The following is a 19242-nucleotide window of genomic DNA, read 5'->3' on the forward strand; positions in this document are numbered from 1 at the left end:
CAGACTGTGTGACTATTTAGTTTTATTGATTTGAATAAGTTATATATCAACAAATACCAAGAAATTAAAAACTAGCGAATTAACATTAGGTATATAATAAACTTTAGCCTAGCTCATAACATTCAATATACACTGAACAATATGCTCAGGTATTTTCAGTGGATGCTCACACAGCTCCCCCGTTTGTTGGTCGTACATGTATATCTCATTAATAACGCGATCCTCCTGCTCTGCATCCAACGAGGACACCAACACCATTGAGCCTTCCGACAGTTCGGCCAGTATTTGTTCAATATCGTGCTCGCTTACACTCTCCGTGTTGGGACTTTCTAACAGAGGTGTCTCCGAAATAAAATCAACTATATATGTTGTGTCCGTCTCTGGAGTATAAACCGTCTCGCTATCTGTGACCGTGTCCACGTCGCTTACATAGTTATGCGCACCATCGTCCAGGTCGCGCAACCCGGACTTGTCGTTGATCTCATTCTGTCCCTCGTCCAACAAAGAGTTAAGCTCCTGCTGCAACTGCTCAGCCTTGGTCTCGATCAAAGGATCACTGCTTATTTGTTCCGTATCCATTTCCTTTTCTTTTTTAATAGCAGGAGGAAACACTCGTAAAATGTGCACGGGAACTGGTTGTTGCGTCTCCAACTGCTCTTTCTGTTGCTGCTGCACCTTCTGCTGCAACTTTTGCTGCAATTTCTGCTTGACGTTTCGCAGCTGCGCCTGATCCTGTTCAAGTTGCTGTTTTAGGGGCCGACGCTTGCGCTTTGGTGCTTCCGCTCCATTTTGGCTATCTAACGCTGCACGGCGCTTGGCCAGCGCATGCTTGCCCAGTTTTTGCTTGGTCACGTGCTCGTTCTCGTACACTAGATCCCCATCGCTGAGGGTGCGTGCCGCTTTGCTGTGTTGCGACTTCGAGCGCTGCAATAAAAATGATTTCAGTTAAAAAAAAGCTAAGATATTGGACTTAAAAAATTGTCTAGTTTATTCATTTCGCAAACCTTTTTGGTATTTTCCGCTTGAGCTGTAACGATTTCCTGCCACTCGCGATCTGCCTCAGCTCGCTCGCGATCCTCCTGCTCGAGTTGATCTTTCAGCTCCTGAATATTGAATGCCTTTGGATAAAGCAGCGCCTTATTAATTAGCTGCCCATTTATGCGCTCCTCGCGCTTGTACTTGAGCTTAAGATCACGTCGAGTGCGCTTAGGAAACATTTGGCACATCAGGGAGAAATCGGTGCCAATGATTTGTAGACTTCGATAGAAGCGCACCGTATCATCCGATGTCCAGGTGGGCGTACGCTTATGCCGCTTGTAAAATCCATTGTCTCCAGTTGTTTCATCCATGAGAATCAGCGACGAGTTTGCCAAAACTTTGCGCGCTTCCACCTCGGCGGTGGTTTCAATCTCCAGAGTTTTCTCGTCTATTATCATCTCCCCATTAGCATCAAGTTTTAGTTGTGGCACCGGCATTGCTGCATTTGCTGATGGTTCAGTTTTGGTCTCCAGCAGCTCAGCCGAGGTGGGTTTAGACTCATCTGAGATATCGCTGACGCTGGAGCTGCCACTAGCCTCCGCCTTGATGGTCGTCACCACAGGCTTTTGCTCCATTGGATTGCTCTCGGGATTATAAAAGATCATGTCAAACATTTTGAATGTCGACTTATCGGGTATGCCCTTGTTAAAGCGCGTCTCGAAATCTCGCTTTGCATTAACGCGCTGCTGCGCCTGAGTTTGTGCCTTATCCCCCTCTCCTTTGCGCGGTTTAGCGCCGCCTCCGCCACTGTCGGAGTAAACAGAACAGCTCGACTCGGTGCGTATGCGCCCCATGCCTGGACTCATAACACCAGCTGGAAAGTATTTGGGCGATGCCTGTACCTGTTGCGGCGTTCCGCTCCCGCCACTCACTGATGATCCGCTTAGGTAACGCTCTCGTCTTGTTGGCGTGCCAGGCGACTGATAGTCACCCTCCAAATCGGCCGCCAGAGGCGAACCCACAAAGCTGTTGCGTCGTTGCCCAAAAACAGGAGTGGGTCGCAACCGCTGGCGTGCCTGCGCCTTACTGGGTGACATGGGGAATCCACTCGAACTCTTCTGCAAATCCATTTGAATGACATTATCCTCCAGATCTGAATGAAACACATCATCCAACTGGCCTGCGCTACTGGCAGCGGGCATTTTAAAAGCAACTTCAGCTGCATCTTCATCTAGATGCTCCTGCTTAGCGAGAGCGGTTGGGAGGGGTTCGGGCTCAGCTTGTGGTTCCGGATCTGTTTCGCCTCTGCGCGGTTTGCGCTTGATTTGAGTTAGATTGGCAGTGGCCTTAATGCGTTGCCGTCGCGTGGACATGGCGTGACTTCTTAATTATATTTAACGCATTTACTTAGCAAAACAAATTGCATGCGAAGTAGCTGTAACAATAACATTCACAAGTGTGCAAGAGCACGAGTTTCGGAAGAACAGTGTTGCACAACGTGAAAAATAGCATTAAAGCAACAGACTGAGCAAGCAAGGTATGTAAAAATCAACAGATTTTAAATGGCACATTTTGGTCTTTTATTTCATAATAAACCATAAACTTTTTTACTTATAACTGTGATAAAATCTGATCCCTTGCCTGAAATTTGATACATATATTTATTTGGAGTTGAATTTATATGCTTGGCATTAATAACAATAATAAAGCATTGTCAAAGCACAAAATATATTCTTTAGAAGTTAAATAATTTTCTCCAGTGCTACGTAGGAAGTCTGCTAGACTGTATTTCAAGCTAGGAACTATTTGTCACTGTCAGACCGTAAAAAAAAAAAAAACAAATAAAAAAAATGTCACCGTAAAAATTATATATTAACTACTGTTTGGGTTTATTCGAATAGAAAATAACAACAAAAACTGTTACTGGCTGGACAGCTTACCCTGCTCAGAATTCGAGCTGCACAATTTTCGACTTTTCCAACACACATTCGAACAACGATACAAATTGCAGGTTGCACGTTTTGAACATAAAATGTGGGCGCCTTGATAACAAAGCAACAACGACGTGAATCTATATTATATACATAAAAATTGTCAACAATTAAAAGGGCACGAAAACAAAATTATACAAGTTGAAAGGCAAGGCAACAAATGTGACAGGAGGTGTGTGTCAAAATTTGTAGCGGAGGAACAGGCAACATTAATAACAGTACAGCCGCTGCCGCTGTCCGACTGTTATGCAAGCACCGCTGCATCCCCCCACCTGAGCAGTGCAGCCCAGCAGAAATACAATCAATTAGCCGGTCGCCATGCTGCTAAACCGTTTCATTTCAGCCATTAAAAATCAATCGAGAGAAACCCTGCGCGCCTGGAGCTATCAATGCGAATCAATATTCGCGCAACGCTCGCGCCGCCTGCAACAGTTGCTCAGCTTCTACCAGTCCGTCTATGGAACGCAAGGACTAAAGCAATTGTGGCGCGCCTATTACCGCAGCGAACTGCAGCCGCCGCTGCGGGGCTTTGTCCTGAGCGCTGTGGGCATCATGGGACTCAATATGAAGAGGCCGGGAAGCGACGGTTTTGACTGGGCCAAGGAGCGGCTGGCGCTATCAAACTTTGATTTGTGTCAACGGGATATTGACTTCATAAATACGCTGCCTGTCAATCAGCTATGCGATCGCTGCCAGGCAAAAAAGATGAAGTACTGCTATTGTATGTTGGGTAATCAGCGCTGTAAGAAGGGCGGCGTTGTCGTACTGCCACCCAAAAGCGATCAGTCGGCGATTAAGGAGGAGCAAGCGGCCAGCATCAGCAACTGTCATAAATCGCTGGACCTGGATGGACGTGCGCCTCAGGGCCAAGTACGCATACAGGCGCAGGAGGATCGCAACTGGGAGCCGTACTTTAGTAAGAATGAGTTTAGTATTTGGCGACGGGAGGAGCACGGCTCGCTCTACTCATACAAGGTGTATGCACGTTTTGATGACATTACCGCCGATGATTTTCTACATGTGCAAACGGATCTGGATTATCGCAGGCAGTGGGACGATACGGCGCTCAGGCTGGAACTAATTAGCGAGGATCCAGTGCCCGGTAGCAATTCGCATCTAATTTACTGGGAAATGCAATGGCCGCGACTTTTTGCCAATCGGGACTATGTGTATTGTCGACGGTATCACAAGGATGAAAGCAAAAAGATGATATTTATCTGCAGTCGCGCTGCCAAGCATACTACATATCCAGCCATTTCGGGAAAGGTGCGAGTCACTGACTACTGGAGCCTAATGGTCATTAAGCCATTCCGTGGATTCCACGAGCCGGGACTGCACTTTGTGCTCACCTACTACGATGATCCGGGCATACCCATACCGCAGAACATCAAATCCTGGGTCACGCAGAAGCAAATGCCCGAGTTCCTTACCAAAATGTATGTGGCGACCAAAAACTATGCCTGCTCGCGTGCCATCAAGATGAAAGATATGTTCAACAGCTTTACAATAATCAACGATGAGTATACGGCCAATGAGCAACGCGGCAGCTGGCTGGGAAGTCTCAGCCGTCACAGGCGCAAGCTCAATAGCGACAATGAGGCCGAACGCTGAAAGCTGCAGTTCCTCCTCACTGTGTCCAGAGAGCAATTAAGAATTATGATTATGATAAAAAAGAAGGTACAGCAAGAAACACCAACAGCAATACAGCCCCCTTATCATCTTATGTTGTAAATCATTTATAAGTACATACATATAGAAGCAATGAACAATTAGGGATCGATCATCCAGTTTCTAGAACTTAACAAATTATTTCATCAACTGTGCAAATGTGCAATAAAATAGCATTCGCAACTTGGAGGCATTTAAAATGTTGAATCTTGTGTGCCACACTAAAGAACCCGATTATACATAGCTACATACATGTACAACACGTATAAAAAATTTACATATATATATTTTACCAAAAACCCTGATTAAGTTTAGAACTTTGTTTTCTTTTTAAACAATTTATCAGAAATTATAAAAATTATACATACACACACATGTAAAAATAAATACGAGCCACACTCTTATACAACCAAAATTGAAAATGGGAGCAACAAAACTGGCGTTTCCTTTGTCAGAAGAAGAGCTGGCTAATTATTATTATTAGATACATTTAATAAGCATTTGCTTTATGAACAATTTATTAAGGATTTGCATTCGGCAGACCGAAGCTCCGAATAATTTCAAAACAATAATCAGCTTTCATTTTCGTCCGATTGGTTATTACTGGATCCAACAATTTGATTCAACTTGAAAGGCAGTTAACATGTTAGAAAATTATTGCTAGGGATTTTAAAGCGGGCATTGTAAATATAAAATTAATACAGATTATGTTGGAGATTCCATCAATGATTGATTGTTCAGACTCATCACAGTTCGCTATGGTCCTTCGAGCTGGGTGGATTGTTCATATAGGCTATGAAATCTTTGCTGGTACGTCCGCCGTTGTATTCGAGCTGCGTTTTGAGGTAGGAGAAGTATATTAAGGTGGGATACCCGCGCACATTGTACTTGGCGCAAAGGGCAGCATGTTTTGTGCAGTCGACGGCAACAAAGGCAACTCGAGGATCATCTTGCAGCGCATTTGCGGCAGCCGTAAATTCCGGTTTTGTGTGCTTACAGTGACCACACCCTAAAACCGAGTGTTAATAAAGTTCAATCGGTATACGTAAAATACATACATGGAGCATAAAACATAACAAGCGCGTGCTTCTTGCGTTTCAGTGTCGAGCTAAAGGTTTTATCGTTAAGAAAATGAACCTCAGAGCTGTCATCCTCCTCCTCCCAGCTCTTCTCCGGCGGCGGCGGTGGTGGTGGCTCTTTCGGGTCTCGCATAAATTCGACTATTTTGGAAGCCTCGCGTACATTTACATCGAATTTGTAAACACCATACGAAAAGTATTTTATACTTGGATAGCCCTTAACTTTGTACTTTTCGCCAATGGTCGGTTCTTTAGTGGCATCCAGTGCGGCGAGCATTCCTGGCACATTGTTATGCTTCATCTCAAGCGCTGCCTTTTCGTACTCCGGTTTCATGCGCTTGCAATGGCCGCACCAGGGAGCATAAAACATGACCAGCACGGATTTTTCATCCTTTAGCGCTGGCTCAAAGCCCTGCGTAGTGAGATGAACAATTTCTGAGTTTGTGTCAGCCGACCAGTCGGGTTCCTTTGGCTTGGGCGTTGGCTTCACATTGGGATTCAGCATAAATGCTACCAATGCGTCCTTGGTATTCTCGCCCTCGTAGGTCATGCGCATTTTTCCGTTCTCAAAGTAAATTAATGTAGGAAAACCTGCAAAAATTATATTCAGATATTAAAAATTGTTATTAAAGGAATCAATGTATTCATTAACATTACCAGTTAGATTAAACAATTTGCGCACTGGAGCATTTTCTTGTCGCTCCACATTCATGGCGGCCAACAGATATCCACCTTGTGCCTTAAGTTCGGTAGCTGCTTTGCTGTAGTCCGGCTTCATGCGCTTGCAAAAGCCGCACCACGGCACATGAAACATGACCAGCATGGGCCGTATATCCTTGCGCAGATGTTTGCTAAATGCGGCGGCGTCACTAAAGTGCAATACATCCGCACCGGCAGGGTCCTCTTCCCAGGGTAAATCACCTGCTGGATCGCGCATAAATGTTATCATGGAGTTTACGCTCAGCTGACGATCGTAGTCCTTGTGGTAATCCCCATCCTTGTAGTGGCGCAGTGTATACGGTGTGGGCGTTACTTTAAGCTTCTTGCAGAGCTTCTTGCGCTCCTGATTGGAGCAATCCACATACAACATAGTTCCTGTGCCGCGTATCGCTTCTGCTGTCTCCCGAAACACCTTCAACTCGGCAGCAGCCTCCTTGGCACTGGATACATAGAGAGCAAGTACGTTGTTCTTCGTCCGCAGTAGTTTCTTGAAGTCTTTGTAGTCTATTATGTCCTCCTGCACAGCAGAGATTTTCGATTTGGCGGCAACAAGTGCCAGCAACAGGAGCATGAGCAGCATTACAAACTGACGGTGCCTCGACATAATGTTTGCACTTTAAACTTAATGAGAGTTACTAGCTAATTTAACAATACGTTTAAGATGTTTAACTAATGTAATAAATGCATATCTCTCTTTTCTACAGATCAACAATTGCAACTTAAAATGCCGATGAAGACGTCAGCGTTTAGCCGCAGCGTTGCCACATCGCATTGAAGACTGTTTCTTGGAGCGTACACCATGTTTATACGTTAATTTTCACAAGTCAGCGAAAATTAAAAGGTACACTCTATTGCATAATATTAGTAACTGTGAAGCCGTTTAAATAAAAAAATTTTTTAGTAGTGTTTGTTTTTGGTCGGTTCGTTGATTTCATGTACCAAACCGAGTCTTGCACAATACAACGAATCGAACACTAAATGCACCGCTGTCAAATGTACGTGGCAGTTGGCAACACTGTCCCATAGCTCTGACACATTAACAAGAGGCAGAAGAAGCAGCAAGTTTTTTACAATCTCGCCGCAGTGGATTTGGTTTTGATTAGCTGTAGTAGGATATTATAAAACGTAAAGCTCTGCCAATATTAAGATGCCCCTTAAATTGGACATCAAGCGTCGTTTGACGTCGCGCTCGGACCGTGTCAAGTGCGTGGATCTGCATCCGGCCGAGCCATGGATGTTGTGTGCCCTATACAATGGCCACGTACACATCATGAATTATGAGAATCAGCAATTGGTCAAAGATTTCGAGGTATGCGATGTGCCTGTGCGTTGTGCTCGGTTCGTGGCGCGCAAGAATTGGATCATTACCGGATCGGATGATATGCAAATACGCGTTTTCAACTACAACACACTGGAGAAGGTGCACTCCTTCGAGGCGCACTCGGACTACCTGCGCTGCATTGCCGTGCATCCCACACAGCCCCTGGTGCTGACCAGCAGCGGTATGTTTACCAGCCATAAAACAGAGCTTTGACACAGAATATAACCTTGAATCCAAAAGAAGATACGTGTATTGTACAAAATCATAAACAAACAGTGGGATGACCTAATTGAGTTTAGTTTAAAACAGGGTTTAATTAATCTACTTTTGCAAAGGGTCTTAACAAAAGAATACTTTAATATTGCTATTTATTATTTCCCAGAAATATCAATATATTCTTACTGTCTTAAAGCAGATATCATTAATCGCAAATGTTTTCCATATGACCACGTATTTTCTTGAAGCATATAATGATTTTATCATCTTGTAGATGATATGCTTATCAAATTGTGGAACTGGGAGAAAATGTGGGCCGGCCAGCGAACCTTTGAAGGCCACACGCACTATGTTATGCAGATTGTGTTCAATCCCAAGGATAACAACACCTTTGCCTCCGCATCGCTGGACCGCACCGTTAAGGTGTGGCAGCTGGGTTCCAATTATGCCAACTTTACGCTGGAGGGGCACGAGAAGGGCGTCAATTGTGTAGATTATTATCATGGCGGCGACAAGCCGTATCTGATTTCTGGCGCCGACGATCGCTTAGTGAAGATCTGGGACTATCAGAACAAGACCTGTGTACAAACACTCGAGGGGCATGCACAAAACATTTCAGCTGTTTGTTTCCATCCTGAGTTGCCCATTGTGCTGACTGGCTCGGAAGATGGTACCGTGCGCATTTGGCATTCCGGCACCTATCGGCTGGAGACCTGTCTTAATTATGGCTTTGAACGCGTCTGGACTATTGCCAGCATGCGTGGCACCAACAATGTAGCCCTGGGATACGACGAGGGATCCATCATTATCAAGGTCGGGCGCGAGGAACCGGCCATGTCTATGGACGTGGTGGGCGGCAAAATCATTTGGGCCAAACATTCCGAAATGCAACAGGTAAAAATGAATTGGTATTTTTAAATAATTGTACACGTATTTAATATAAATTCTACATGTAGGTCAATCTGAAAACAATTGCCGATGGCACCGAGATTAAGGATGGCGAGCGTCTGCCCGTTGCCGTAAAGGATATGGGTGCGTGCGAGATATATCCACAGACCATAGCACACAATCCCAACGGCCGCTTTGTGGTGGTCTGCGGTGATGGCGAATACATAATCTATACGTCTATGGCGTTGAGAAACAAGGCATTTGGATCAGCCCAGGAGTTCGTCTGGGCCTTGGAAAGCAATGAGTATGCTATTCGTGAGAACAATGGCACTGTGCGTCTGTTCCGGAACTTCAAGGAGCGCAAAAGCTTCACACCCGAATACGGCGCAGAAAACATTTATGGCGGCTACTACTTTGGCGTGAAGACCTCGTCGGGCTTGGCCTTTTACGATTGGGAGTCATTACAGTTAGTGCGCCGCATTGAAGTTCAACCGCGTAATGTATTCTGGAATGAGAGCGGCAGTCTTGTTTGCCTGGCAACCGATGAATCCTACTTTATATTGTCCGTGGATGCGGCACAAATTGCCAATGCTCTGGAGACAAAGGAGGGACTGGAGGATGATGGCGTAGAAAGCGCTTTTAATGTGCTCGGTATGCTTAAAATAAGTAAAACAAATTTCTTATGATAATCCGTAGATTTCAGTTGATAATGAGAAATAGTTTTTCTGAAATTTGCTTAAAATGTCAAGACTAATTCGTGTTCCCCGTTTTTATCCGCAGGCGAAGTATCTGAGTCGGTCAAAACTGGTCTCTGGGTAGGCGATTGCTTCATTTACACGAATTCCGTGAATCGCATCAACTATTATGTGGGTGGAGAGATTGTGACCATCTCGCATCTGGACCGAACCATGTACTTGCTGGGCTATGTTCCCAAGGACAATCGCTTGTATTTGGGAGATAAAGAGCTGAACGTGATCAGCTTCTGCCTACACTTGTCTGTGCTGGAGTACCAAACGGCCGTGATGCGTCGAGATTTTGAACGCGCCGATCTTGTGCTGCCTACCATACCCAAAGAGCATCGCACGCGAGTTGCGCACTTCTTGGAGAAGCAGGGATTCAAGGAGCAGGCTCTGCAAGTGTCCACCGATGCGGACCACAAATTCGATTTGGCGCTGCAAATTGGCGAGCTGGATATCGCTTTGAAAGTGGCGCGCGAGGCAGAGAACTCACAGAAATGGTCCCAGCTGGCCGATGTTGCGGCGCGCAAAAACAACATGGCCTTGGTGAAGGAGTGCATGCAGAAGGCAAACGATTTTAGTGGATTACTACTGCTCTCGACTGCCTCAGGTGATGCACAGATGCTGGAGGAGGTAGGTGCAACCAGCTCCGCTCAAGGGCGCCATAATATTGCATTCCTGTCCGCCTTTCTTCGTTCCGATGTGGACCGTTGCCTAGAGATTCTCATCGAGACAAATCGTCTGCCCGAGGCAGCCTTCTTTGCGCGCACTTATTTGCCCAGCCAAATGTCGCGCGTGGTAGAACTATGGCGCGAGGAACTGGGCAAGGTCAACGAGAAGGCAGGCCAATCTCTGGCCGATCCAACGCAGTATACAAATCTCTTTCCGGGCCTGGGCGATGCGTTGCGCGTGGAGCAACATCTGCAGGAGGAGCGAGCGCGCAAAGTGCCAGCCCGCCTGGCGGGACAGCTGCCATTGAATAGCGAACGAAATCCACTTGAAGAACTGCATGCTGCTGAGCATCAAAGCGGTGCCGGTCAGCTAGAGGAAAAGGAGAAGCCGGCGTTTGTTCCAATGTCCTTGCCAACAACAACAGCAACAACAACAAGCGGCACAAAGGCTGCCGGCGTTGCCGTAGCCGCCGCGGTTGCTGTTAGCGAGGATGATGACGATGATTTAGATCTGGAGATTGATGGCATTACGTTGGATGATAACATAGATACGACAGATGTAAATCTAGATGATGACTTTCTGAGCGATGATTAGATGCGATAGCTATCCAGAGCACACGCTGTATTCGATAATATGGATTAGAAATGCTGTAAATTCTTTTGTTGATTCGGAATACCTGCAGCAAATGTCACAGAATCGAAAGCTACAAATTCCACAAACACACACACACACATACGCATGCATTCAGTTTTGATTTGATTGTATGCATGTTTCCCGTGCATTAATTATAAAAATTAAAAAAATTATATATATATATATTATGTACAACAATTATGCAGCAACATCCAATCACAATAATAAAATATATTTAAAAATGTGAAATTGCGCGCTTCTTCTTCTTATCGTTTGACATTCAGATCTTGGGCCAAATCAGCGTTGCCACAGGGCGAGCTGTCACTTTAAATAAATACGGCAACACAGCAGCATCACAAATACATATATACGCAGATATCGTGTGTGCGTCTGGATTTTGCTGTATTTTTTATTTAAGAATGAATTATTAATAAACAATTAATAAATTATTATTAAATAAAAAACAGTACAAAACCGCCAATCAACCGTAAGTAGCAACAGCACCAAATAGCAGCGGTCAGCAGTTGAGGCCACTTTCCAGAGAACTTATTGATTTTTTCTAAGCAACGTTGCATTAATTTCAGATACACAGAGTCTATAACTAATAACATTGAATATGGAACCGAAAAGCTATCTTTCCCATGAGCAGCAGCAGCAACAGTATTTGCACGAGCAGCAAATGCACTTGCAACACCTCCAGCAGCAGCAGCAACAACAACAACAACAACAACAACATCATCATCATCAGCAACAGCAACAACAGCAGCAGGCCATGCAGGCAGGATTTGCACCGCGTCGCCAGTATGACAACATGGGCAATTCGCCTGCTGCCATTGCGGCTGCCTGTTTGGCGAATGGTACTGCTGGCGTCGGCAGCTCCTCGATGGCAAAGCCGGCATTGATGCAGCGGCCGAAAATGAAGAAGGAGAAACAGCTGCAGGCGCTGCAACAGCAACAACAACATCTGTCGGAGCTGAGCGGTGCCAGCAGCACCGGCATGCTACCACCTGAGGAGACGCTCAAGTTTGTCAACGAAACGGATGCCAACGGGCTAACAATGAAAACGCCCGTCAGCATATTACAGGAATTGCTGAGCCGGCGCGGCATTACGCCGGGCTACGAGCTGGTACAGATTGAGGGGGCTATACATGAGCCAACGTTTCGGTTTCGGGTCTCGTTCAAGGACAAGGATACGCCCTTCACGGCCATGGGCGCTGGTCGCTCCAAGAAGGAGGCCAAACATGCAGCCGCTCGCGCTCTAATCGACAAGCTCATTGGAGTCCAGCTGGAGTCGCAGGGCAATTCGGCAGCAGCAGCAGCAGCGGCAGTTGGCTGCTCAATGGCCGGCAGCGGTGGCGATGGGAACGCCAATGTCACTGGCAGCGGCGAGTAATTATTGCTGCCGAATCATATATTTGAATGTGTTTAAATTTGCAATATTTTCATATACATTATTCTTTGACAGTGGAGGCGATAAGATTGTGGGCAATCCCATTGGCTGGCTGCAGGAAATGTGCATGCAACGTCGCTGGCCGCCGCCATCGTACGAAACGGAGACAGAGGTGGGCCTGCCGCACGAGCGCCTATTCACCATTGCGTGCACCATATTGAACTTTCGTGAGGTGGGCAAGGGCAAGAGCAAGAAGATAGCCAAGCGTTTGGCGGCCCATAAGATGTGGACACGCCTGCAGGAGACGCCCATCGATGCTGCCAAGATCAATGACAGCATCTGCAGCGAACTGGAGGGCGATGTGAGTAAATTATCGCTTGTAGATGCCGTGCAGCTGCCGGTAATGTCGAATAATCTTACTCCAAGACGGTTTTACGAGCGCATCTCCCCAGTTATAAATATAATTGATATTTAGTGCTAATCAATTTTCACGTTTTCTATTTATAACTATCGACAAACCATCTTTAGTTTTCGATGCTTTTGTTATTGTTGTGATGTTTCTCCTTGTTTAACAACGAACAGACTCTTAGACAAATGCAAAATAGAAATTAGATTAAACCATAACATAAATAACACGCAGTGCTTTCATTTGTTAATACTTTATAATTTTAAGCCTAATTCGTTAACTAGTAATCGCATAAACGGGCCAATTGCCAAAGACCTAAGAATAAACTTATTTAGATATGGATATTTTTGAGTCCAAATTTAATTGTGATTTTATTTTCTTTACGTTTATCATTCTTCTAATACTACTAAAAATCTAAGCTAGAAATCTAGATCTATAGAAATCTATCCTTCTAGAAAAAGGCATGCTGATAACTGAACTAACTATTCCAACTATTTAAACCGTAAAATATATTTGTTAGTACTTAAATTTTGTTAGCTGTTTAAAATATTATTATTATTATTCCTCCTCATATTTGACATATGTTAGCTACATCTGAATACTATATACTATATATATTAGATTAAGCAGCTTTGTCCTAGTTTTTGTTTTGTTTTGAATGTTTGTGATATGTTTCAACTCACCATTGGCGAGAATTTGTGCGTATTAAAGAAAAACATTGCGCTCTTATTTACAGCCCCGCATTAACGATAATTATTATGGTGATTTGAAAGATATCACTGTGCCAACACTGACCACGCAACACAGTAATAAAGTGTCCCAGTTCCATAAGGCATTGAAAAATGCGACGGGCAAAAAACTGCTTAAATTACAGGTAATGACAGAGATGCACCTGTTGCCGCGTTTTAGTACATTTGATAAATTGCACAATACATTTCTTATGAGCCATAAATTGCATAATTTCATTCATTTTTCGTTTTTACAGAAAACTTGTCTCAAGAGCTCGAAGATTGACTACATCAAGCTGCTTTCAGAGATTGCTGTCGAGAATCAGTTCGAGGTTACCTACGTGGACATTGAGGAGAGGACGTTCAGCGGCCAGTTTCAGTGCCTGGTGCAGTTATCCACGTTGCCAGTCGGCGTTTGCCATGGCACTGGATCAACAACTTCTGAGGCACAGCGACATGCAGCTCAGAATGCCCTGGAGTATCTAAAGATAATGACCAAAAAGTAGGTCAGCAACTGAATAGCAAAATCTGAACGCACATAACGACGATGAAGAAAATTAAAACGTCCTTATTAGCCCCCTGTATTCCGTGGTTCTCAGCAACAACATTCAACATTGTATTTAATATTTATTATTATTTTGTTTTGAGCTTAGTTCACCGATATGACTTTATAGCTGATCTGTACTATTCGCAAATCGTAGATATTAAATACCTTGATACGAATTATTCACAAACAAATATCCCAATTTAACTTGTACCGAATGAAAGATCTTATTTTAAGAAGCATCAAGTTATTGATATACGCATCCATTTTCAGGGAGTTAAAAGGAAAACCCATTAGCTTACCGATAATGTTGCAACCTAATTTTAACGTCAAATGACTAATTGTAAAATATATTTATATCTAGATTAAAACTTTTGTATAATTCTTAACTAACGGGGAAATTGTTATTTTGTCGGTCCTTAAAATATAATTTATTAAACTGTTGTACAAATTAAATCAACGTGTAAACATTGAATGGCAGTCAATGAAATAAATGTTTTAAAACTGCTATCAAGGAAGTAAACTTGCATTTTAATGGAACAAGGAAGAGAAACATATTATCTAAAGCAGCAGAGGTTGCACGCAGCTGTTTTCCTCTGTTCCGTCATCTACTTGACTCTGGGAAAAGTCTCCATGATTTTAAGTTATAATAAATCGAAATTGGCATTCGTTAAATTGGCTAAATACAATACCAACATTGAACTCAGTGAACGGGTTATATGAAATAGAAAGATTTTTATTTAAAGTACGTAATACTTATGCTAAACTAAGAACTAATTGGCGTTATATGCAGTTTATTTACATTGAACGACACAGTGGCTGCAGCATTGAGCCAAACGCAATTCGTTGCCATATGGTGAAGTCTGGGGCAAATGGATGTTAGTCTACTTTTTTTTACGGTCCTGCGTGCACTTGGGACAGAACCATTTGCCCTTTGGTTTTGTGGTTAGCCCCACGCAGGCAAAGTGGAACCACTCAATGGGACACTATTAAAGGGAGAGAACAAAAAACATAAGTAACTAAATAAAGCAATTAATGAGCAGCAAGCGTACGTCTGGATTGTCGCAGCCAATCATCTCGCCATAGGAGACTTGGTGACATAGGCAATACGTTGGCTCGTTCGGATCCACGGGCATATCCATGACATCGCTAGGATGTGTTGCGGCCGTGTGGCAAGATTCTTTCTCCGAGTCATCAATATCAGCCGTTTTCTGTTGCCAAACCGCAAACGGAAATGAAAGTTATTAATTGCTTACGTAAATGTCGAGCTCAGAAGGGATCATGCAAGAAGGTGAAATGTAAATGAAAGATGCAAAACCAATTAAACGGCCAAACACTGAATATAGTATATAACCACTATAAGGGGATATTGGAGGGGAACATACATAAGTGCAAGTACACGATCGTGTAGATTCTGCGGTTTTCTACTGTGTGGGCTACCAGGCACAAAAAATAACTATATACTTTTAGGGAAAGAGCAACAATCATAACAAGACGAAAATGCATAATGTTGATGAAGATGATTTACCTTTTGGGCGCCCCCCTTGCGAGTTTCTTTTTCTTGATTTACCTTGGTCTTTTTCTTTTTGCTACCTTGACCAGCGCTGCTGCTGGCATTGAGATTAGCCCCGCTGGCGCTGTTCGATTGATTGCCACGTCCGGTTTCCTCATCTGAGGAGGCTGGCTTTTTCTTTTTGCCCGTCGCCTTGCCGTCTTTGGTCTTTTTACGGCCTCCCTCTGCAAATAGTTGGCGAATAAGAAAATAAACATCAGCAAAATTTGTTTACGTACTTTTGGCTACTGCCTCCTCGGACTTGGCGCGCGTTGATGAAGCTTTTTCCTGAATTTCGCCCTCGAAGCGCGCCAAATCGTTGTCCAGCCTTCGGATTTGTTTATCCACAAGCTCATACGTTTGTATGGCCAGCTGTACTTTGTCATCGCTGTACTCCTTGGCCTTGCCAAACAGCGCCTTTATATCCTCCAATCGCTCCTTGCGCTCCTCTTCGCTCATCGCACCATTCTCAGCGGTTAGCTTACGCATAAAATCTTTTGCATGACTGTCAATGCTTTTCATCGCCGTTTGCGCCCGATCATCCAACTTTCTCATCAACTTGAAGTTCCTTTCCAGTTCAGTGGGCAGCGATTCCAATCCTAGTGAGAGACAAAATATAAGAACCCGCTACGACATTTGCTTTCTCTAATTTTGGATACCGTCTAAATAATTTTCCAAATATATAGCTGAAGACATTTTACTGGCTTTTCGAGAGGTTCTCTTTTTATTGTTTTAGCTACAGTTACAGTTTACTAACAAAAACCGAGCGTCTATTTATGACGTGCCATCAGCTGTTTTGCGTGTGTGCGTGTGTGCGCTCGAAGCAGCAATGTAACACTTCTTATCGATAGTTCCACGCTATCGAAAACTAGCGCCATCTTGCTCTTGTACTGAAACTAGTCAAATCTGAAACAGAATTCCAGTGATTACGTACGCATTAGTAATAGTATATATGGTAACCAGCAAAGATTTAAATAAGATCAATTAATTTTTTTTTTGATTAATAAGGAAAAATTGTAAATAATTTTAAGTAGCAGTTCATTTTTACTAGCATTTTAGCCGTTAACTTCGCACTCGATAACCTTTTGTCAATAAACACTTTACAACACAGAAAAATACAGCTGTTTTTTTGCGCTGGTCAACATTGTAGTCAGCAGCCCACCGAGTGAAGGAGACCGAAATGCAGGAAAATAGCACGAAATTTGGATAAAATATACGCTGAAAAATGTGCTATGGCGGCTTAAAAGATTAAAGAAAACGTCAGCTTTAGGCGGCAGCAGCATGTTTAAGAAATTGCGCAAAATGTTGCCTGTAATGCGTCCGGGGCACTGGCTCGTGTTTGCCGTCATCGTCGTCGTCACCTGTTATTGGTTGCTGGAGATTCGATTGGAGCACGGTTGGTTGTGGAATTCCCGTCTACTTCGGTTGCTTCAGACATAAACATAACATATTCTTGTATACATATAGCTTTTAAGCCCCTGTCGAAACTGACAGACAACGGCGGCAAGGAAACGGAGCATTCGTCTCTTGCTCGGAATATTCCCACTCTGGATAACTTTGACTATGAGGACCAACTGGTGGTGGTGTACAATCGTGTGCCAAAGACGGGCTCAACCAGTTTCGTGAACATAGCCTATGATCTGTGCAAGCAGAACAGATATCACGTCTTGCATATCAATGTGACTGCCAACATGCACGTCCTGTCGCTGCCAAATCAGGTCCGTTTCTCGGTTGTCGCCAACGATTTCGGCTCCAGGCTAAATATGAATTAATACCTTTTGTTTGCTTAGATCTCGTTTGTGCGAAACGTGACCACGTGGCATGAAATGAAGCCAGCCCTATATCATGGGCACATGGCGTTTCTGGACTTTTCAAAGTAGGTTTGCCATATTTCACATATGTTTGCTATTTATTAATTTATTATATATAATATATCTATTTGGCAGATTCCAGATCGCACACAAACCCATCTATATAAATCTGGTGCGTAAGCCATTGGATAGGCTTGTCTCCTATTATTATTTTCTGCGCTATGGGGACAATTATCGGCCGAATCTGGTGCGAAAAAAGGCAGGCAATAAAATAGTAAGTTGTCAAAAATAACATTTCAATGCAGTTATCATTATTGAGTTCCATGTTTTTAATGAAGACCTTCGATGAATGCGTGGTTCAAAAGCAACCCGACTGTGATCCCAGAAATATGTGGCTACAAATTCCGTTCTTTTGTGGCCACGCTGCCGAGTGCTGGGAACCCGGCAGCGACTGGGCCTTGAAACAGGCCAAGCACAATTTGGTTAATGAATATTTCCTAGTCGGTGTCACAGAGCAAATGTACGAATTTGTGGATCTTCTCGAGAGATCACTGCCCAGGTGAGTTTAAATCGATTATTGCTAATCGAGACGAGAACAACTCAAATTTTCTCTTTGGCACAGAATCTTCCAAGGCTTTCGCGAGCACTATCAAAACTCCAATAAATCTCATTTACGTGTGACCTCATCGAAGCTACCGCCCAGCGAATCTACTATACAAACCATACAAAGATCAAAGATTTGGCAAATGGAGAACGATTTGTATGAGTTTGCCCTGGAGCAGTTTGAATTTACCAGGAAAAAGCTAATGCAGCCCGATAATAAGCACTTGCAACAGTTTATGTACGAGAAAATTCGGCCAAAATGATCGTATTGGAAATTCAAGGGTTACAAGGGCAAACACAAAACCCGATATGGTAGATTAAAGCTCAAGGGTAGCCTTTAATATATCAGGTTATACATTTTTTATTTTATTTTATGTTTTTTTTTTGTTTTTTTCAATATTGTATATAGTTTATCTAGCTCTGATATGTACTTAAAATCAAGCAAACAACTCGTGAAAGACACTAAAGACTTTAGCATTGAATATCATTGACATATTAGTGATTTTTCGTAAGTAACGCTTATTTAGTTAGTTTAAGTCATGATATTAACACTTAAAACCGCTTTCTTAGAGTTATGTAAGCAATATTTAGTAACAATTGTAACGACTATTCAAAGCACAACGTATTTACATATGCGTCTAGTTAATTATACTCTGTATAAGTATTGACAATACCAGAAATTATGAATTCTTAAGCGATACGAAATATGTGCTGGCTCTGCGCATACAATTACCAACTAGTTTAGATACTTAGAATTTATATATAATGTTTAAGTGTAATTACATTATTGGACTCTCAAATGTATATCAGCTTTTAGCACTTGTAGCAGACGCAGACAAACTCATCAAGTCAAATACATGTAAATACATGTTCACCAAACGATTCTAACTTTTCTAATTGACGTGTGTCTCCATCAACATTTGTTCGTAAGTGTTTAGCTGCATGCAACTGGTTAATTGATTAGAACTGTCGATTGACTGTGTGTGTCAATATTTACCTGCACTTACACTTAAATAACTAAAAACATTTTTTTTTTTTGTTCTGAATTGTAAAAACTTTGTTTAAGTGAATTGCCCCTAAAACTGAGCAGCAGCTGGTGCGAAATTCCATTGAACTTTAAAAGCTGACGTAGCTTTGGCTGGTTTGACTGAAAGACTGCCGGGCGGGCGGGCTGGGTCTAGGCGCTCAGGCGAGGCACAAATGGAAATTGAATTCTTTTTCGGGCACACAAGTGAAATACTTAATTAATTGCTCACGGCTCGAACGTAAAGACAATGAGTTTGCATTATCGTCAGTTGTACATTT

At 43.2% G+C, this 19242-nt stretch overlaps 7 protein-coding genes across 9 annotated transcripts; 4 read left to right on the forward strand and 3 right to left on the reverse strand.

Moving 5' to 3' along the window:
- Window positions 1-2: 2 nt before the first annotated feature.
- Window positions 3-2494, reverse strand: Bdp1 (transcription factor TFIIIB component B'' homolog Bdp1). Its single transcript, XM_002057639.4, has 2 exons — window positions 1005-2494; window positions 3-924 (listed from the first exon to the last, which is right to left on the reverse strand). Exons 1-2 carry the CDS (start codon window positions 2349-2351, stop codon window positions 109-111), a joined length of 2163 nt encoding a protein of 720 aa, XP_002057675.1. The 5' UTR covers window positions 2352-2494; the 3' UTR covers window positions 3-108.
- A 305-nt stretch (window positions 2495-2799) lies between these two features.
- LOC6634225 (stAR-related lipid transfer protein 7, mitochondrial) lies at window positions 2800-5073 on the forward strand. The gene has a single exon (XM_002057638.4). The coding sequence runs from the start codon at window positions 3288-3290 to the stop codon at window positions 4578-4580; it is 1293 nt and encodes a 430-aa protein (XP_002057674.1). The 5' UTR covers window positions 2800-3287; the 3' UTR covers window positions 4581-5073.
- Window positions 5074-5137: 64 nt separating this feature from the next.
- On the reverse strand, window positions 5138-7404 carry LOC6634224 (protein disulfide-isomerase A5). Its single transcript, XM_002057637.4, has 3 exons — window positions 6374-7404; window positions 5696-6307; window positions 5138-5646 (listed from the first exon to the last, which is right to left on the reverse strand). The coding sequence occupies exons 1-3, from the start codon at window positions 7038-7040 to the stop codon at window positions 5384-5386; spliced, it is 1542 nt and encodes a 513-aa protein (XP_002057673.1). The 5' UTR covers window positions 7041-7404; the 3' UTR covers window positions 5138-5383.
- A 43-nt stretch (window positions 7405-7447) lies between these two features.
- On the forward strand, window positions 7448-11152 carry beta'COP (coatomer subunit beta'). The gene is made up of 4 exons (XM_002057636.4): window positions 7448-7938; window positions 8248-8867; window positions 8930-9512; window positions 9642-11152. The coding sequence occupies exons 1-4, from the start codon at window positions 7584-7586 to the stop codon at window positions 10862-10864; spliced, it is 2781 nt and encodes a 926-aa protein (XP_002057672.1). The 5' UTR covers window positions 7448-7583; the 3' UTR covers window positions 10865-11152.
- An 82-nt stretch (window positions 11153-11234) lies between these two features.
- loqs (loquacious) lies at window positions 11235-14165 on the forward strand. 2 transcript variants are annotated; one of them, XM_002057635.4, is made up of 5 exons: window positions 11235-11390; window positions 11488-12292; window positions 12369-12654; window positions 13436-13573; window positions 13685-14165. In XM_002057635.4, the coding sequence occupies exons 2-5, from the start codon at window positions 11520-11522 to the stop codon at window positions 13931-13933; spliced, it is 1446 nt and encodes a 481-aa protein (XP_002057671.1). In that variant the 5' UTR covers window positions 11235-11390; window positions 11488-11519; the 3' UTR covers window positions 13934-14165. The 2 variants fall into 2 exon arrangements, with proteins under 2 accessions (XP_002057671.1, XP_015025208.1); XM_015169722.3 differs by lacking the exon at window positions 13436-13573.
- Window positions 14166-14686: 521 nt separating this feature from the next.
- Ing5 (inhibitor of growth protein 5) lies at window positions 14687-16371 on the reverse strand. Of its 2 annotated transcripts, none has more exons than XM_032437864.2 (5): window positions 16183-16371; window positions 15763-16122; window positions 15500-15708; window positions 15024-15182; window positions 14687-14957 (listed from the first exon to the last, which is right to left on the reverse strand). In XM_032437864.2, exons 1-5 carry the CDS (start codon window positions 16217-16219, stop codon window positions 14856-14858), a joined length of 867 nt encoding a protein of 288 aa, XP_032293755.1. In that variant the 5' UTR covers window positions 16220-16371; the 3' UTR covers window positions 14687-14855. The 2 variants fall into 2 exon arrangements, with proteins under 2 accessions (XP_032293755.1, XP_032293756.1); XM_032437865.2 differs by having other exon boundaries at window positions 15542-15708; window positions 16183-16370.
- A 289-nt stretch (window positions 16372-16660) lies between these two features.
- On the forward strand, window positions 16661-18819 carry Hs2st (Heparan sulfate 2-O-sulfotransferase). Its single transcript, XM_002057633.4, has 6 exons — window positions 16661-16919; window positions 16991-17241; window positions 17314-17399; window positions 17470-17608; window positions 17673-17893; window positions 17957-18819. Exons 1-6 carry the CDS (start codon window positions 16805-16807, stop codon window positions 18198-18200), a joined length of 1056 nt encoding a protein of 351 aa, XP_002057669.2. The 5' UTR covers window positions 16661-16804; the 3' UTR covers window positions 18201-18819.
- Window positions 18820-19242: the final 423 nt, after the last annotated feature.

The sequence above is a fragment of the Drosophila virilis genome, chromosome 4 (genome assembly GCF_030788295.1).
Source record: "Drosophila virilis strain 15010-1051.87 chromosome 4, Dvir_AGI_RSII-ME, whole genome shotgun sequence".
In the NCBI taxonomy this organism is placed as follows: domain Eukaryota; kingdom Metazoa; phylum Arthropoda; class Insecta; order Diptera; family Drosophilidae; genus Drosophila; species Drosophila virilis.

Bases quoted from the DNA above. Each gene is read 5' to 3' on its own strand.
- Ing5 (XM_032437864.2), bottom strand. From the start codon at position 16,219: ATGTCTTCAGCTATATATTTGGAAAATTATTTAGACG. The intron at 15,183-15,499 runs GTAAATCATCTT...GTTTGGCAACAG, and splicing joins GCAAGGGGGGCGCCCAAAAG to AAAACGGCTGATATTGATGA. The intron at 14,958-15,023 runs GTACGCTTGCTG...TCCCTTTAATAG, and splicing joins TTGGCTGCGACAATCCAGAC to TGTCCCATTGAGTGGTTCCA.
- LOC6634225 (XM_002057638.4), top strand. From the start codon at position 3,288: ATGCTGCTAAACCGTTTCATTTCAGCCATTAAAAATCAATCGAGAGAA.
- beta'COP (XM_002057636.4), top strand. From the start codon at position 7,584: ATGCCCCTTAAATTGGACATCAAGCGTCGTTTGACGTCGCGCTCGGAC. The intron at 7,939-8,247 runs GTATGTTTACCA...ATCATCTTGTAG, and splicing joins CCTGGTGCTGACCAGCAGCG to ATGATATGCTTATCAAATTG. The intron at 8,868-8,929 runs GTAAAAATGAAT...TTCTACATGTAG, and splicing joins AACATTCCGAAATGCAACAG to GTCAATCTGAAAACAATTGC.
- Bdp1 (XM_002057639.4), bottom strand. From the start codon at position 2,351: ATGTCCACGCGACGGCAACGCATTAAGGCCACTGCCAATCTAACTCAA. The intron at 925-1,004 runs GTTTGCGAAATG...TTTTTATTGCAG, and splicing joins AAGCGGAAAATACCAAAAAG to CGCTCGAAGTCGCAACACAG.
- LOC6634224 (XM_002057637.4), bottom strand. From the start codon at position 7,040: ATGTCGAGGCACCGTCAGTTTGTAATGCTGCTCATGCTCCTGTTGCTG. The intron at 6,308-6,373 runs GTAATGTTAATG...TAATTTTTGCAG, and splicing joins CAAATTGTTTAATCTAACTG to GTTTTCCTACATTAATTTAC. The intron at 5,647-5,695 runs GTATGTATTTTA...ACTCGGTTTTAG, and splicing joins TGTTATGTTTTATGCTCCAT to GGTGTGGTCACTGTAAGCAC.
- Hs2st (XM_002057633.4), top strand. From the start codon at position 16,805: ATGTTTAAGAAATTGCGCAAAATGTTGCCTGTAATGCGTCCGGGGCAC. The intron at 16,920-16,990 runs GTTGGTTGTGGA...GTATACATATAG, and splicing joins GGAGATTCGATTGGAGCACG to CTTTTAAGCCCCTGTCGAAA. The intron at 17,400-17,469 runs GTAGGTTTGCCA...TCTATTTGGCAG, and splicing joins GCGTTTCTGGACTTTTCAAA to ATTCCAGATCGCACACAAAC.
- loqs (XM_002057635.4), top strand. From the start codon at position 11,520: ATGGAACCGAAAAGCTATCTTTCCCATGAGCAGCAGCAGCAACAGTAT. The intron at 12,655-13,435 runs GTGAGTAAATTA...TCTTATTTACAG, and splicing joins GCAGCGAACTGGAGGGCGAT to CCCCGCATTAACGATAATTA. The intron at 13,574-13,684 runs GTAATGACAGAG...TCGTTTTTACAG, and splicing joins AAAAACTGCTTAAATTACAG to AAAACTTGTCTCAAGAGCTC.